This window comes from Pleurodeles waltl, unplaced genomic scaffold, assembly GCF_031143425.1.
Source record: "Pleurodeles waltl isolate 20211129_DDA unplaced genomic scaffold, aPleWal1.hap1.20221129 scaffold_238, whole genome shotgun sequence".
Classification (NCBI taxonomy): domain Eukaryota; kingdom Metazoa; phylum Chordata; class Amphibia; order Caudata; family Salamandridae; genus Pleurodeles; species Pleurodeles waltl.
In genome coordinates, this window is record NW_027149944.1 from 110,390 (window position 1) to 129,243 (window position 18,854).

Genomic DNA, 18,854 nt, shown 5'->3' on the forward strand with positions numbered 1-18,854 from the left:
AGGGAGTGCATACATGCTTTGTGTACCTGTTGCACGAAAATAACCAGAGGCAAAGGCAACATTCTGTTGGCATGCAAAGTGACTCAAGATCCGATGAACAGTGAACAGCACCATTTGTTGTGTTTACATGAAAAAAGCAAGAAACAGAATATTCAAGCACTGTATAGGCATATAATACTGTTTCGATGATGGCCAATTGTATACAAATTCTACAGTAAGTCTGAGTATACTAAATATGTGTTTATCAATACATATATGCATTAATAAGAAATCAATTAAAACAGGTTTCATGTTTCCCAAAATTGGGCTTACACTATTAGTTTCTTGCTTTTCATGTCAACAGATACAAATAAGAGATTGGTAGACCTTTTACCGAACTTTCATAGATCTTCAGAAAATTGCTCAAAGACAAAAGCACATGCTTTTTGTTAAAAAGGCTCAACAAATGGCCCGGTAAGCTACTTGATGATTTAACATGTAATGATTTTTCAGAGAGAATATATGGCACCTTACTGACTAGAGTTACTTTTCAGAATACAATTGTTACGTAGGACACAAGTTTTTAGAAGTGTAATTTTAAATTAAAAGCAAAAAATTATTTTAGTTTTCTTTGCAGCAGATGTGACAAAGTACAGTAGTTACTTCCCCTAAACAGCTCTCATTTCACAGACAAAACACCCTACCCTAAACTTTTAATTGCTTTCAGATTTTGGAATGAGAGTAGGACTTTGAAACGTATTACCGATGGTGCTAAAAGTCAGAATCAAAGTCATTTGGCTGAACCCAACTTCTAGGGGAAAGAGGACACACTAATGCTGACCGCTCAATGTGGGTTTGAGTTTTCCTGTATATGTAATTTGAACTAAACTTTGTGCCAATAGAGTTATCTCAAAATGGGAGGGAGATAATGGATAGTTTATTTAATGCAACCACAAATAGCAACCTTATGTTTTGAAGGCCTTGATTTATCATGCTGAGTGGGACCTGAGACTAAGAGCATTATCACGCTTCACTTTGGCTACCTTGCTGCTGTACGGAGGAGTGGGAAGATGGGGGGCATGTGGTCTATTTGGTGAGGCATTTAGACTTCAGATATAACAGTTAAATAGTGGCTAAACATTATTGCCTTTGCTAAACTTCTTTAGTTGTTTGAATTTCGTTAAAGCATACATTAAAGCATATGTTGACCCCACCTGGATTTGAGGGTGAAGATTAGTCACTGCATTATATCTGATTATCTTTTGACTCTAGAAGGTCTCTGATACCAGGATTGTAGTCTGAGGCACTTCTCAGATATTTTATGCTACTCACTATTTTATTCAAAAACATATAGTTGATATTTTTGTAGATTGTCTCTCCTGTGCAAGCTATAAACCTGTTTGTTAGAATCCCCCTGCAACAATGCAATCGGGAAACACAAAGTATTATACATACCAGTAGACTGTATCTTTCTGGAATTCCAGAAAATGTGTGGAGAGACAGTGGGTGGCGCCACAATCTGTGAAGAGTGAGCTTAGACAATAATGTGGCTTGAAGATTGGAAAAGGGCCACTACTGATATTTCAGCAAGCCATCATATCAGTCATGATAATGGAAGATATGCTATGCAGGTGTTCCAGTCAAGTAACTATGTCACCTCCTTTACCAGGAAACGGATGGTGCCTGTGATGCTTACTAAGGACCCTCTCAAGTAGTGCAGACAGATTTCCAAATGTCACTTTCCTGTCAGGTCATATGCTGCAGGCACCTTTGGTTGTTACCTTGTCCAGAATATTTGTAGAAAATATATTCTGGATACTTGATTAAAACTGAGTGGGATTTGGGAGTTCAATGAAGGGGATAATTCACAGATTTCTATTAGATGATGTGGGTTTCTTTCAATTAATGTTAGCAATATTGTAATTGTGTGGAAAAGTAGAGATGGCCAGCGGTTGGCACCTTTATGAGGACAGGAGCCCCTCTGTACAGATTTTAGATGCACTGTACACTAACCTACCTACAAAAATGCACTAAAGGCAGGGAATTAAATCATTATAAAATTAGTATTAAATAGCCAGACTTATTTAATCTTCTTTAACCTTCTGTGATTAAAATCTGAACCATAACATTAACTTCTAGGCAACTAAAGACTAACCCCAAGAGACATAATTAAAACTTGTGCAACTAAGTACAAACTAATATTTTTTGCCCATAGGGAAAAGACTCTAAAGTACCACGCTTGTGTTTATATTGTTGGAATAATGCAATGTATTATGCTGCAGCACAACCACCATAAAGACCCAACCACCAGTAAAAGAGGGACACTCAAAAATATAGAAAATACAGAAAACAATTAATTAATACAATGCAAAACAGATGGTTGAACAAACAATTATAGAAGGTAGATTCTATGGCTACATTCTCACACCTACGTACCCCCATACACACCCCACTTAACACACACACATAAATCAATCACGCCAACTCATTCAAGAGTTTACATTGTATTGCTGCACATGAGTGCTAAACTGACAGTACTTCAAAGACACCTATTCAGCAGGAAGAGGAAGGGGTCCATCACTGAAAGCTTCTCAAAATTGTCTATGTGCTGCTCTGCATTGGAAAATGGCAGAAACTACCATACTTAATACATTTTTTGTTTAACACATTAGCAAGAATGGCACAAACTACAATTGGACATCGTCCCAATTAAATTGATACTATACATTATTTCTCTCTCTGAGGTCAACTGAGCCATTTCAGCAAAGGTATTTTCCAGATGAAAACATCTTCAATAGTTGGAAATATTTTTTTTTTCTTCGAGATATATATATATATATATATATATATATATATATATATATATACACACACACACATACATACATATATATATATGTGCATGTCACCTGAAAATCTTGCTGTACACAATGTTTGTCTGTACAATTTCATGTCAAAATACCTGATAACAGTGATGTAAACATTGATATCCATTCACAAATTAGGCAGGGTTTCCACTTTTCTAACATAAAATGTGGATTTATGCGAGCCATTCAATGTTAATGTATTGAATGGACCATCCAAATTAAATGGAGACCAATGTGAGGCATAGTGGTGAAACCACAATGCTATGTAAATATATAAGCAAATATATTTTAAGGACCTTCAAATAATAAGTGAATTATCGTAGAGAGTGAATCTAGTACATAAAGCCAACGTAAGTCAGTTGTTAAGTTCAGACAGCCACAATAGAAGGGTCTTTGGCTGACACGTGCTTAGGTCACCGTCAATGTCGTTAGCTGTTACAAATGCAACGTTACACTATGGAGGCAATGAACTAGACAGAAAGTAGCAATGTCAGATGAATGATAAAATGCATATCATTACTACCACACTACTCTAAAACTCAAGTGTCAAACATGAAATCTAAGTGGGGACCTGTATCTAGCCTTCTCTGAAGTGTTAGATACTGAACACAGAAAGAACTGCCTTAATCTTCTCTAACAATAGACCAATAATTTGCTTAGTGTTGTCCACCTGGGCTTCTATCCATGCCATGAAACAGAAACCATGTTAATGAGCAACAGAGGAGAGCTATCCAAGATGAAGGGTAAACGTGTGGTCATACTACATGAGCTCTTGGCAGCATTTACAAATATAACACATGGTGGAGGTGTAAGGTGTATTTCCCTGCCCGATGTCCCTAAATTAGCCCTGTGCTAAACCATCAGTCATCAAGACACACAGCTCTCTGGTGGAAAGGATCACCCACCCACACTGTAGCATGCTCCCTGCTGTAGACAGATGCAACCAGATAAAATGGAATTTTGTGTTGTACATTGGTTGGAATGAAGCAGTAAGACGTTGGCAGAATATGGCATGGTCTGCTGCCACTGATGAACTCTGCTGTGTCCCAGGGGCACGTTCCGGTAACGGACGTCCCCATACAGGCAGGAGAGACAAGGAGCCTTGGCAAAAAAGACACGCCAAGTATTTGGGAGAAGCCTGGCAGACTATCACATCAGAGGTTAAGAAATATACAGGTAAGGAGGAACAGGGAGAAGTAAAGGATCATCAAAACATGAAGTTCTAGCTCTTACAGGGCACACCCAATGTGCAAGATTACAGCTGAAACACTCTAGGCAATGGAAGGAGACACCGCAAGAAGTAGATCAGCACATGCCTTCCTTCACCCCTCCACAAAATTGCGATGGAGAGCAGGTGGGCCAGTAAGAGACCACAATCGGCAAGTGAATCCCAAGTCCTCATAGGACAGCAGAGAAGGCCTGAAATAGAGTGCACTAGGCCGCTGATAATGCACCCAATAAATTGGGTGGATCTACTTTGGGAGGTCATGATTGAGCAGAGGTTCAGCTGTGGGAACCTGTGCAGCTGGATGATTCCGACTGGGTCACGTGTTGGAGCAGTGACTTAGATTAAATAAGAGTAGCAATAATCACCCCAGTGAATATCTGAGCCTGAAGCTGAGTTACAGATCAGTGAGGGGTTTGGAGGAGACTCTAGCCTTTACTGTGGCAAGGAGTGAGTGGAAAACCTTAGAGGGGAGTGACTGTAGTCAGGTGGCAAGCCAAGGGCCAACCACACAGCCCAGTAAATAGTAGGGTATGGTCAAACGTTCACACTGGAGAGACGTTAAATAAACTAATGTGATGAGAGACTAAGACAAACATGGAGAAAAAGTAGGCAACAGTCGCTGATAACCACTACCTTGTACTTGTGTCACACATCAACTGCCCAGGAGTGGTAGCGAACAGCGCCCAATGTGTTACAGCTTGCCTCGGGGATCACACGGGGAAAGCAACTCACCCTTGATAATAATGCATGTCCTCTCCTACCATTGGATCATTAATTATAAAAACAGCTAAAAACAAATTATAAAAACAGTTAAACCTAAGTTTAAGAATCGCCCTCTGTGAGACCTGGAGGTGACTGCATAACCTTTCCCAGCGGTGACTCACCTCTTAAGAAGGACCTAGGGCCACTCTGGTGAGCAAAATATGGTAGCATCAAAAGACAATAAAGAACACTCCATAAAAGAAACGTTGATCAGATCTATATTGCTGAAGCAAGACTCAAGCCTTAAGAGTATATAAGGTGCTGTCACGGGCTGACTACTTTGGTACTCTCTCTGCAGCAGTACATGACTGGTTGATTCATATGGGGCTTATATACATCTGGCGAGACCAACCTTCTGAGGCAGCAGATTATATTTTCTTTTCTTATGCCCATCACACCAATGCTGGTTTGGACTACTTTGTTGTCACCTCCGCTCTCAAACAGAAAGTGACTTCCTCAGAGATGGATGTATAGACCTATCTGATAAAGATCCAATACCTACTGGGAATCAGCTGTTGCCACTGAGCAGTAAGTGGCAACAGAGACTGAGAAACAGTATTCACCATGATTCACAAAGGTTTTTGGCAGAAGATAATAACAACAGGGAGGTGTGTGTGTGTACGTACTCTTTGGGTCTCACTCAAAGCAGAAGTGCTCGACTAGAGTCCCAGCTGTGAAAATTAGCAGGTATACACAAGAGAATGGGTAACAAGATTTGAAGAAAAATCACCTCGATCACAGGTCAAAGCTTTAAATGTTGACAAGGTAGAATATGCTCTGCTCTTGATTAAACAAAAATTTAAATGCAGGGCAACAAAATGGGCTAATTGCAGGCTTTGAATAAAATACGCAAGAAACATAGGAACTACCATCAGACACACAACATGAACCCTAGAAGATTTTGACCCAGGCACTGCTGACACATTTGCCACCTACTATGCAGACGTAAACAGAGCAGAGGATCTGAATTTTAGTCTCTAGAGCACTACCTGGAGGCAAACAGAGTTTTTTTTTTTCATAAGCGAGCAAGCTGATAGCCTAGAACAGGCCATTAGACCAGAGGACACAATCTTCTGCATACCAAAATATCAAAACTGCACAGCAGGGAATCCCCGAGCTTGACCGGTTCTCACCATCATTCTGGTAAACGTTTTGCATCTCCAGAAACTGATTTGACTCATTCAATGAGCGTAATCTTACATCTACATTCTAAGTTTGATGATATGGTAGCAGTATTAGCCTGTGCAGCATACACTGTCCTATCACCTTATTGAAAATTGATCTAAAGATCTTCAAAGGTATTCTGGCAAATCTTGACTAAAACAAAAAATCATAAGCGCACTAGCAACAATATGATCCTACTTCTTTTTTTCGATTTTTCAACATGTTCTGAAATTTGGATAATTCTTTCTCTTGTTCAGATTTGATGCACTTTGCCTCGTTGCGCAGGCGTGTTGTGTGCTCCTGTTCAAAACGCTCTATTGTCTGCTTCTGCTGCTTTTCAAGATTCTCAATTTCTTGGTCAGATTGTCGTTTTTTACCCTAAGAAGAAGATAAAACATAATCAAACTCATTTCAAAGCATGAGATAGTCATACTTAAGCTCTGATTAGGTAAAAACTGCCAAGTTCTAGGCTTGGGGAACTGCAGATAGTGCCCAAATGTGTGACGTCTAAATACTCAAAGTGGAGATTATGTAAGGTTTATGGATGCAGGTATTAACAAAGAACAAGTTGATGCACTATTTAGAATGGATTCATAGCTCTATACTGCAAATTGAGGGGATGGAATGACGTGCACCCACTAAACTCTAAATAACCTTCATAATGTTAACTTCCTGTCCAAGTAACACCTAAGTGTGGGGAATTCAGTGAAAAACACAAGCACACAAAAACACATGTACAAAAACAAATACTGAGGAAAGCAAAGGAAATTATCATTTACTTACAGTGAGTATGGATTCATCATCTATGTCACTTTAGTATCACAGTCCCAAAGTCCCTTTCCTCCAGTCCAAGATAGTGTAAAATGAGGACAGTAGTCAACAAGCACAGTCCCTAGGCCTTGCTTTACACCACCCCTGAATAATTTCTAATTGCTGTTTTTTAGGTCCTCTTTATTCCAGACTTGAAGAAATTGTGAACAATCCTGAAGAAGATATGGGTATCCAACAATGCAGAACATACCTCTCTGGAGCACCAACTGAAGGAAAAATCCTGAGAGAAAAGATACTGAACAAAACAGACTGGACATTTAAGAACAAAGATTTCAGAGTTTGAGGCTGCCTAAGAAACTAACCATTGTAAACAAGGAGCAATCATCAGGGGGGAGTACTGGACCCCAAACTATCTAGCCAAGAGGAAGTTGGTTAGAAGAGGCATTCCTACATAGTCTGCTGTACCACAATGTGTCTCCACAGACAGAAGGAATAGACAAATTAGTCCATCTACCATAAGCAGCAGAGAGAATCCCAGTAGAATTTCTGCTTTAAGCGCATGCAAGGGAGAACTAGCCCCAAAAGCAAGTGGCTAGGCTTGTGCCCCGAGACAACCAAAACAACTTAAAGATTGTGAATCTACAGGGAACCTCAAACAGGAACCCCTGGGCAAAACCCACACATACTAGTTAACATTTGAAATAAAATCTAAGACAGCACCAGCTGAGAGCCTTAATTAAAAGGTCATGAAACAAATATTTAGCCAGAGGAGCAACAGACTGGCCTATTTATCAAAACAAAACTCTTCAAGGTTTATGTTTCAGCTAGAGGGAGACAGCACAGGAGGACACTAAGGACAGACTAAGACTCCTATTTAGCTTGTCTATAAGTGGCACAAATGAAGTCGATGTCTGAGAATCATGCAGGTCTTATAATCTGAAGAGGAACTATTATAAAGATAAGCAGTAACTGCAGCTTCATGGAAGATGGCACTAGTGAACTTAGAAACAACAAGACTATGAACCTGGATGCCTTGTCTACATCAGTGTCGGCCAAACCAACACCCTGAAGGAGGTTTACAATAGCCATGCCATGTATACTGTCTCAAAAATGACCCCCCCCCAAAATCTGCCAAAAGATATGTAACACAGACTGAAAGGCAAACCCATACATGCACTGTAGAAGGGATCATTAAAGTCATTGTTATAGACTGATGCAAATGCAAGGCAAAGTTCTGGTAGAGCGTCATGCTCAAATCCTTTAAAACCACTGAAGGCCTCAACACTAAGCATCCTAAGGTCAATACTGTACATTTCCTTTGACCACACATGGGCCTTTCTTTTAGAATGGAAGTAAAACAGGAGCAGGGAAGAAATCATCTGAAGAACCACAGAAGTTTAGTCCAAACTTCAATAACTGCGGCCAAAAAAGGAAATCTTCCAAACTTAAAGCGAGGATAACCCAAGAGTATGGACTAGACGCGTGCTTCAGGTAACAGTAGGAGATAAAATCATACAGCAAAGGTGACCAGTAGCTGCTGGACATGGAGGGTTATTATCTGCAAGCCAAACTATAGTTTACAATTCTCTGGTTCTCATTAGGAAGCAGGGATGGTTATGGATATACTGTTTGGAATGTGCATTATGGTGTAAGTGGGGAGCAATCACTTCACTTCTTACTAATACCATGGTTCAGGATTTACCCTTTTTGGTTTGATTGGCATTGATGCAGTGAGCACACAAGGCAAAATATACTCAAAGCCACCCTCAACATGCACCTGTGACACGAAAACAGCAAAAAGGGGCACAAATTTCACATGCAGGAGCAAAGGTAATCATTATTTTCGAGAATGGCCAAAAGAATGCAGTAGAACACATTCTGAAAGATGGAGTGTTTCCTCATCGTCTGGCATGGCAGTGCAGGAAGAAAGACAAGGAAAAGGTTGAAGCATGGGTAACATGTTATATTATGATCATAACACAGGAAGAGTGAATGCACTGCAATTTGAACATCATGAATACAAAGTTACGATTAAAGAATCCTTTGTAGTGCAACAATTGCAGAACCAATTTGACCCGAAACTGGATTGATTTCTCAGTATAAAATGATAATGTAGGCACTCAAGGGGTTTGTTGGCAGGACAGTGAAGTAATGGTATATGTGGAACCAATGGTTTGTACTTAGTTTAAAAAAATCCAATTTAGAATATACTATTCAGTTTCCTGTAAATCACATCATTCTTTATTATCACTGTTATTTAGGAAAAATCCTTAACAAAACACTTTGTGACTTATTTAACAGAAAAGGAGTGCCAGGAGTGATACATGAAAATCATCAACCTTTACTCATTGATGCCTCTTAGATGAGGGCACGTTTACGCAGGTATTGATGAGAAGATAACAGTGGAACGCCTCCTGATATCTGTTTCTTTTTAGCTGGACAACCATAAGCACAAGACCGCCTTGGAGTTTTCAAAATAGCAGTAGTTGGGTCAGATACGCTTAATTATCTCCTAGCTCCCCTATGGGCACTTCCATCTGTTTTGAGGAGGGATTCCTGAATGATACTTCAGAGGAATAGTATGGACTTTCCTTGAAGAACAGGTTACTTACCTTTGGTAACAAATGACATGGTGGAGACATTCTAGTTGCAGATTGCTTACCTTAGAATTCCCCCCAGGTGTCAGTCTGGATCTGGAGGTTTTTCCACGAGTAGTAGCTCTGCGAGCTATTAGATGGCATTGGCGGACTCCGCACCCCGTTGTAGGCATTGTGGTCACAAAATATGATGGTGCGGTGGTATATAGGAGCCACCCTGGTGCGCTGATGTCAGTTTCTTTTCACGAGTTTCCACGCCAGAAGCGCGGAGCCATGAAGAACACTGATCCTGGTGCCTCAGAACCATGGCCTTGAAACGGAAGTCTCTGTCCATAGAAATCAGTTTGTAGAGCGTGGAGGATGGGTGGGTCAGTAAGGAAACTGCAACTAGAACACCAGATAATTTGTTACCATAGGTAAATAACTTTCACCTCGGATGGAGATTTCTAGTTGTAGATTCCTCACCTTAGAAAAGATACCAAAGCAATACCAACCCCAGAGGCGGGTCTGCAAACCAAGAAATTACTGGAAAGTCCTTCAGGACTGAACGGGTAAAGTACCCCATCCCTTTTAACCTGACTGTTGAGGCAGTAGTGTTTGGGGAACGGGTGCAATGACACCCATGTTGCTGACTGGCAGATATCCCAGACTGGAGCTCTGTGTTGCAGCTGTTGCTCTAGTGGAGTGAGCTCGCAAACCCTCAGGGGTTGCTTCTTTGCCAATGCGTAGCACATTTTAATGCAGATAACAACCCATCTAGAGATGGTTCTCTTCTGCACTGCTCGACCTTTTCTTCACACCCACATAACCCTCAAAGAGTTGATCATCCTCCTGGAACTCTTTAGAACAATTAAGATAGAATGCCAATGGTCTTTTTGGGTCCAGGCGGTCGTGTCTCTGCTCTTCCTTAGAAGGATGTGTGGGTGCGTAAAAAGTATGCAAGGAGATGGATTTGCCTACATGAAAGGTCGTGACCACTTTAAGTAAAAAGGAAACCCTGGTACGTAGCACCACTTTGTCATGATGGATGAAAATGAAAGGTGGCTTTGAGGAAAAGGCCTGCAGTTCACTCACTCTGCGACCAGAAATAATGGAGACCAGGAAGGCTGTCTTTAGAGTAAGAAGCCAACGTGGACAGTTATGAAGTGGCTCAAAAGGCGCACACATCAAGAAAGTAAAAAACAGGTTCAAATCCCATTTGGGCATTATGAACGGAGGAGGAGGAAACATCTGGGTAAGACCTTTCAAGAATCTACCAACAATAGGAGATTTAAACAAAGAGGGTTGGTTAGGCACTCTCAGGAAAGCCGAGACGGCAGACAAATTATCCCTTGAGGGAGCCCAGAGCACAACCTTGTTGAGCTAGAGACATCACAAACAAAAGGAGATCAAAAAGAGGGGGAGGGATTGTGTTCAACAGACTTGTCTGTACACCATGCCACAAATTTGTTCCAACGAGAGACGTATATCATTTTGGTGGAGGGATGCCTGGCTGCCTAGGTAACATCACAGACTCGGACGGACGGTCAAAAGCTGTCAACTGCCGCGGCTCAATCTCCATGCAAGAAGTCGGACATTGGACAGGGTTGGGTGGAGAACCGTCCCCTGCTGCTGCGACAGAAGATACTCTAGAAGGGGCAGCCTGATTGGAGGATCGATGGCCAAGCTCAAGAGCTCGGGATGCCAGACTCCTTGTGCCCAGGCCAGAGCCACAAGATTTACTTGGGCCCGGTCATTCTTGATCTTCTTGAGAACTCTGGGTAAAGTGGTATTGGCAGGAAGGCGTGAAGGCATGAAGGAAGACTGAGTTCCACTCGCGACGAAAAGCATTGCAGAGTATCGCATCGCCTTGGAAACTTCAAAGCGCAGAACAGCTGTTATTGCGCATTCTCTGCAGAGGCGAACAGATTTAACCAAGGATCTCCCCAGTGCTTTAAGACACCTTGTACCACCTCCGGATGGAGACACCATTGATGATCGACCAGACACTGACAGCTGAGTTTGTCTGCTCTGACGTTCAGAGAGCCTGCCAGACGTTGAACCACCAGAGATATGCCCTGATGCTCCAGCCATGTCCAAAGGTGGAGAGATTGCTGACAAAGTGTCCACGACCCCACTCCCCTTTACTTTTTCGAGAGAGGAAAGGAATGCTTTCAATGCTAGCCTGATCGCCTGGGGCGCCAGAAGACTGATATGGAGCCTGGACACCGCTGAGACCAGAGTCCTCTGATCTCTGCCTCGCCCATATGGCCGGCCCATCCCAGGAGTGACGCATCTGTCACTACTGTCAGATCTGGTTGGGGAATGGAGAGGGCTCTGCCTCTGGCCCAATCACTGCTCAAAAGCCACCACTGCAGATCTTGCACAGTTTCCCCAGAGATCTGAACCATGTCCGAGAGATTTTCCCGATGCTGCACCCACTGGAACTTCATGACTCACTGCAGAGCCCGCATATGCCACCTGGCATGTCATCAGCAGGATGAAGTAGGCCATGAGGCCCAGCAGCCTCGGTCATTTTCAAAGAAATCCAGGACAGAGGCTGAAACATCAGTATCATAGCCTGAATATCTAGGACTCGGCGCTCAGGAGGATAGGCCCAAAACCGCACTGTGTCCAGAACTGCTCTGATGAAAGGGAGCGTCTGAGAAGGATTCAGGTGTGACTTGGGCACGTTTATAGTGAATTCCAGTGAATGCAGGAGGTCCGCCGTAGCTGGGAGGTGAGAAACGATAGCCTGTGGCAAGTCCGCCTTCAACAGCCAGTCGTCGTGGCAGGGGAAGACTGAAACCCCTAACTTACGCTGATGAGCTGCAACCAGCATCATCACCTTGGTTGACCAACAGAGGACCACTGGTAAGACCAAATGGGAGCACAGTAAACTGAAAATGCTCCTGACCTACCGTGAAATGCAAATAACGTCTGTGGGCAGGCAGGACGGGAATATGGAAATATGCATCCTGCAAGTCCAACCCTACCATCCAGTCCCCTGGGCCCAGGACAGATAGGACCTGAGCCAGATTGAGCATTTTGAACTTCTCCTTTTTTGAGGAAGAGTTTGAGGGACCAGAGGTCTGGGACAGGACAGAGGCCCTTGTCCTTTTTGGGCACCAGAAAGTAGTAGGAATAACAATTATGACCTACTTCTGGCAGAGGGAGCCCCTCTATGACTTCCTTGGCCAAGAGAGTCGTAACCTCCTTGCGAAGAAGTGCCAGGTGATCCCTGCCATCCAATCGTAGGATAGTGGCATGGACAGATGGGTAGTCTTGAAGGGGAGGAAGCAGCCACTTTGGACAATCTGCAAAACCCACCTGTCTCATATGATTGATTCCCAGCAGGGCAGGTGATGTTAAATTCTGCCTCCGACTGGCCACTAATGGGGAAGCATCAGAGTAAGAAGGTTTGGCGGCTGCAGCAGGAGGGGTGGTGGACTGAGTCGGCCGCTGGCTCACTGATCCATGAGGACATTGAATCTCACACCCCAGCCGCACAGAGGCTGGCCGGCAAGCACGTGGCACAGTGGCTGGAGGGAAAGGGACATGGTTGGGCATCCCTTTCATAGCCACGAAAGGGGCAAAAAGCAGACTGAAAGGGGTGAGGGGCAGCAACAAGGCCCTAGCGCCAAGTCATAGCCCTGGACTCCTTAAAGCGCTCGAGCGTCGAGTCTGCTTTGTCTGCGAAGAGATGGGTGCCATCGAAGGGCATGTCCATAAGCACAGCTTGGACATGGCCCGAAAAGCCAGATGTCCTCAGTCAAGTGTAGCACCTCTAGGCCACAGTCGATGCAACGATCTACCCGGTGAGTAGGTCGTATCCAGTCCATGTCCAAAAGTGAACTTAGCTCCATCTCTCCCATCAGCAACAGCTTGAGAGAGAATGGCCTGGGCCTCTTCCAGGACCTGTGGCAGCACTTGTGCAACTGGGTCCCATAAAGTATGGGAGTACCAGCCCAAAAGGCATGCTGTGTTCATGGCCCGCAATGCCAGAACGGAGAAAGAGAACATTTTTTTGGATTCCCTATCTGGAGGTGTGGAAAGGAATGTGCCTGGGGATGGATAACCAAGCTCTCAGGGGTGGGGTGTTGGGTCAGGAAAACTGGGTCATTAGGCGCAGGCCTATGGCAGTGAGCGATTGTTCCACTAACAGGAGCCCCTGTGCTAGGTTAGCACCAAGTCCCCCACAGGACCATCAGTGAGGCCTTCATTGAAGGGCAGAAGAGGTTCCGAAGAGGAAGCCCTAGGCTGAAGCACCTCAGTCATGAGGTTGGTCCAGACGGCAACCGAAGGCAGCTCAAGGCCCAGGACCTTGGTCGCTCTCCTCACCACCACTGAATACAACACTCCCTACGCTGTAGCCACGGTAGGGGGAGAAAGCATGCCAGCATCAGGGGAGGTGTCTAGACCATTGGCGTCACCCAGGTCCTGAGCCCAGTCCATGGGGTAATCAAGCTGGCATTCTAAAAGACCCATTGACCCCTCCATACTATCACCATGCCTGCACCCATAGGAATAAGGGTCAGGATCTGACTTAAACTTAAAGAGCAAGGTTCTCGTCGAAGTCGGAATCGGTCTCAAGCGCCGGCAGTCTGGCTCAGTGTTAGCAATAAGCATGGGATCAACGCCAATCCTGGGCCCGGGCAGCGCTGGGAGCGTTGACATCTGCACTGTCATCAAGGAGGGTTGCAGTGGCACGACCGATGCAGATCTGGTAACGGATCCCTGGGTACCCTCCAGAGTCTAGGCCAAAACTGCTGGCGCAGAAACTGAGGGTGCTCCTTCTGACCCAGAAGGCAGGGTGTGCATCTTGTGTTGGGGATGCCCGCTCCCTTTAGACACCGACATGGCAAGCTGGGCAGGCTCACATCACCCATCCTTCTCCATCTCTCTTGGGGCCCAGAGATGCGATCCCGGGCCCGCCTCAATCTCTCTTATTTGGGGGAGCACGACATTGTTCCTTCGTTCTCTTCGCAATTAGGGGTTGAAGATGAGGTCCCAGACCCATTTTCTTGCATATACAAACTGGAAGATGGGGACCCGGTACCAATGAAGAGCCTGGGGAGGGGTCCCCCCCATGGACATCACTTCCGCAGGAAAATTAAAGATTAACATTTGGTCCACCCCAGGGGGTAATTTTAGGAACTCACTAGTGAAAGCACTATTACTATATGCTCTGTGGTGTGGTTGATATATACAACTAAATTAAATTAAATAGTACCCATAGGTATCGTTGTTCTGCTGGGTAAACTTTTAGTGAAGCGCCAGTGGATCGATTTTGACCGAGTAGGCGCGAAACATGTCGACCCAGTGTAAGGAGTGAAGACTCTTTTCCTCCTTCCTTTTCTCTTAGGAGTATAGGAGACATTATTCCCTTGAGACTCCTACCTGTTTTTAACCTTGGCCTGACCCCTACTACAAACAATAAATTTGGCATTCAGGTGTGCAGAGCCAATTTTATTTACCCTTCACTCTCCTTTCCTCCTCTGTTAGCACGTCCTGCGGACCTAAGAAGATCTGTAGTGTTATTTTTCAGTTGTAGAGCCACCACCTTTTGGGTGGTGGCCCGTCAGATATTGCAGTGCCGGTCTGACGAGGAGTTAGCCCGATGATGATGCCTAGCATCTCAGCGTGATGCTTGAGGGTACTCCTACAAGACCTTCTCTCAGTCTTCTGTCTCTGTCCTCATTGACAATATCTTCTCTTTGGAACAGTGTACACGTTTTGATTACAAGTTTACGTTTAGGGAGCAAGTACACTGGACCAGATAAATTCTCCCGGTCCTCCCCGTTTATGCAATATCTAACGCTGCAGTGTCCCCTCTGTGCCAGGCTACCTGTTGGCAGTTACCAGACTCTGCACGACAGAAGGTTCACACGTGCAGCCCTCACACATGTGCCCACGTGTAACCAGGCAAATGCCCCTTAACCTTGCTGCATCATAGTGCCCTTATCTTGAAAGGCAGGCACTGGGGGAAAACACATGCAGTCCATTTGTCATGTGATTACTATGGGTGACACACGTAGTGAAACTCACCCACAAAAAAAAGTCTAAAAACGGGTGATCCAAAAAGCAAAAAATCTGGGCGTACTGAATGGGCTGAACACAACTGCACCAGGTCTGGTCTCTGACACAGCCTTTAAATAGTTTCAATACCCTGGCACTACTGAAAAGCAAAGCAGTGAGTAGTGAAACTAACATAAAGAGGGCATTCTACACTTACATTGTATACTCTCCAAGCAACAGTTCACTCACAGGCACAAACAAACCTTAGCATAGGGGCTAACTCTAAACACAGGAAAGAATTGGGAGCTTACCCTGAAGACAGCATTCTGGAAAAGTGAGGCAAGAACATTTATGGTGTTTTTTAATTAGCTGGAACAGAAATGGCCACACACGCAGAGGCATGAATGGAAACGATGAGATGTTTAAGAGACATGCAAATTATGCAAAGGAGTAGGTCATTTTGCTGGGTTAAGGAGTGATGATCATATAGGTTTTTGAGCAGCTTGTACAGAGCATTAGCATTATTAACTCTGAAATAACAACACTTAATTCGTCCCTTGTTATAGCATACTGTTCTAGAATAATCAGGCGAAACTTAGGATAACTCAAACAATACAGCAGCAACTTGGAAACATTATACAGCAAATCTTTATTTGCACATCTCTTGATATGTCAAATATTTAAAGCTCACTGTCATTTCCTGCTCAAAGCGCCGGAAGATCTGCTCTCGTTGCTTTAAGAGCTTGTTGCTAAGTTGTTGCTGTGCTCTCTGCTCTTCTTTCTGAAGAAGTCGCAGCTCCCGCAGTTCCTGACGCCTGAAAAGAAATCACAAAGATGCGTAAAAAAAAAAAAAAGGGCTGCAAAATTGTTTGCAAAACAGTAAAAATTACGAAGCATAGTGCACCTCTATTTCAGAAAGAACAACACTGACTCAAAAGTACCAACAGAAGCACAGAGTCTTCCCTCTAATCTCACAAAATTAAAAAACAGGAATTTTACTCAACTGCAATATCATTTTTCCAAGTACCTAAATCTAATGTTATTCACATGAACACCATGTCATGCTCACAGCTGGCTGAATAACCAAGAGGTCCTCAAATGCCATTTCACAAGGTTCTGTGAAGACTGGGACGTTATACAGTACTCCCATCCTCGAAAGCAAAGGTGATCCAAGTGAAAACCAAACGAGCAGACATTGACATGTGCATGTTAGTTATCAATTTGACGGATTAATCATAAACCAAAAGGGTGTTGACTAAAGTCTATATTTTGGCTACTCTGAGCACAAATGCTAAACTTTTACAGCACCAGGTGCCCTATATTACAAATCAGCAATGTAAAACTTTCATGTGAAACTCCCATTCATGACTGTCTGAAATATATCTACTCAATTAATCTGCTACGTCACTAAACAGACAGGCAACGCCATCAAATGTATTTTCCTCCCAGTACCATGAGAACACTGCATGAGCCCCTCTCCACATGACACTATTCCTCTTTCACTAGTGTGGTCATGTACACCAACATTAAAGCAGGCTAGAGCAAAACCTTATTTATTTTTAATATATATTTCATTAAGATTTTAGCCTACAGAAAAAAACACAATAGTTATGCATGAAAGGCATGTGAAACCATGGTGCACATTGGATTATCTAGAACACATGAAGTACATACACTGAGGAGGGGGAAGAGGGTAGAAGGACCCACTGAGGCACCGTCGTACCTACTCAGCCCATTCCCTCAAACCCCCCCCCCCACACACCAGCCACAAATCTCAGGTTCAGTCAATAAACGAGACTGACCTCTAGCTTCAGGGAGCCTGTGTGGTGTCTAGTCATGTGGAGTGCCCCCATGCGGATGCTATGAACTGTTATATTTGGATGGTTGTGATGTGCATCAGGAAGGAGGTATAGCCCCGGGTGTGCCCGCCCCCCCCACAGTAGTTGACAGGGTAGTCACTTGCTCACCATCCGATGCAGCGCATACCAGCTGTTCTATTTTATCCTTCCACTCCTACAGATCTCTCTCAGCTTCATCATCATTGCACACCTGCCACAGTCTACTTTCCTCAGCCGCAGCCCACTGCAAGCAATCCACCCTCCATATCTCCAACCCCGGTCTCTCACAGGTGGCCCGGTGTATAGCTATATTTTACCCTGAGAGTGCCAGTCCCAGCTGCGCAAACCTGTATTTAATTTTTTTCCCATTCCTGAGTAAAGGTAGTAGACTCAGGCTGCAGTGTGGAGCTGAGAAGTCCATCCTGCATGCCATTACCCTATCTAGTTCCAGTCTTACTTCTTCCCAAAATTGTCTGACGGGTGCACACTCCCATTCCACATGTCCAAACCCAGCTGTAGTTTTGTTGCATCTGGCACAGCAGGCCAGGTCCGATGTGTATGCTTTTTGCAAGCGCTGTGGTGTAAAGTAAGCCCTGGGTGTGAAGTAGCATTGCACTAGTTTAAAAAGGGCGTTACTGGCCACTTCCTGAACCTGCGACCGGGTTTTGTGCCATTCTCCATCTGTTAAGGGGGGGGGGGGGGGTTGACTAGTATATCATCCCAGGCTGCACCGTTATGAGTGAGGCTAGTTTGTCCATCGCTCTTCAGGGCCATACTGAGATGGGATATGATGCCCCTGGACAAACTGGGGTCTAGAAGCAATTGCAGTACTGAGGATTGTCCCAGCTTATCCGGATACGAGGTCCATATCTCTCGCGCAGTGCTGGACATACTCAAATACTGTATAAATTGCTAGATAAGTTGCTGTTTATAACATACTTGAGTTCAACCTCTGCTGGAGACATGAAGGCACTGTTAAGGTACAAGTCGCTTGCATTAAGGCAGCCACCTCTCATCCGTGAAGTAAAATCCATGGCCTCCTGGATGTGGTGAAAGGGTAGTAAATGGTAAGGTGTCTAGCACAGGGGACATGCGGAAGAACAATGCAGACTACCCTCTCGCAAACTTGTGTCACCAGTTTAACTATCAGCTGAACCTGCTCAGGGCAGCCCCTCCCACTCACCAGAGTTAAGGCAGCTGTTGTATTCCTATGGACCCAGATAGCAAATCTTTTTCTCAATTGGGAGTGTCCTCGCACCTAGTGCGGCGTATTGCAGTCTTCCCGCGAGGTAATACAACTGAAGGTCAGGGAGTCCGAGGGCCCCCTGTTCCATTTGCCCGCTGTTGGAAGATGGGTTATTGGTAGGGCAGATAGGTACCTACACCTAGCAACAAGCCACTAACCTCCACCTAGGTACAGTTAGGTCTCAGTAAATTAATCCCAGCTCAACCCTTGGTAGCTTGGCATCGAGCGTCAAGGCTTAACTTAGGAGACAAAGTGTAAAGCATTCAAATATCACAAAACAGTAATTAAATAAAACACAGGAAACAGTTTAAAAATCCAAAACCAATTTATAAAAATAGTTTATATTTTTATCTTTAAAATGACACAAAAACGATTAAAATCGGTTCAGGGGAACCGGAGATATGA

At 44.1% G+C, this 18,854-nt stretch overlaps 1 protein-coding gene across 1 annotated transcript in view; it reads right to left on the reverse strand.

The window, feature by feature from the left end:
* The window catches only part of LOC138275422 (STE20-like serine/threonine-protein kinase), a 158,387-nt gene that overhangs the window by 98,063 nt on the left and 41,470 nt on the right, over positions 1-18,854 (reverse strand). Inside the window, 2 exon segments of the mRNA XM_069219079.1 lie at positions 6,199-6,378; positions 16,057-16,180. Coding sequence (XP_069075180.1) covers positions 6,199-6,378; positions 16,057-16,180 — 304 coding nt within the window.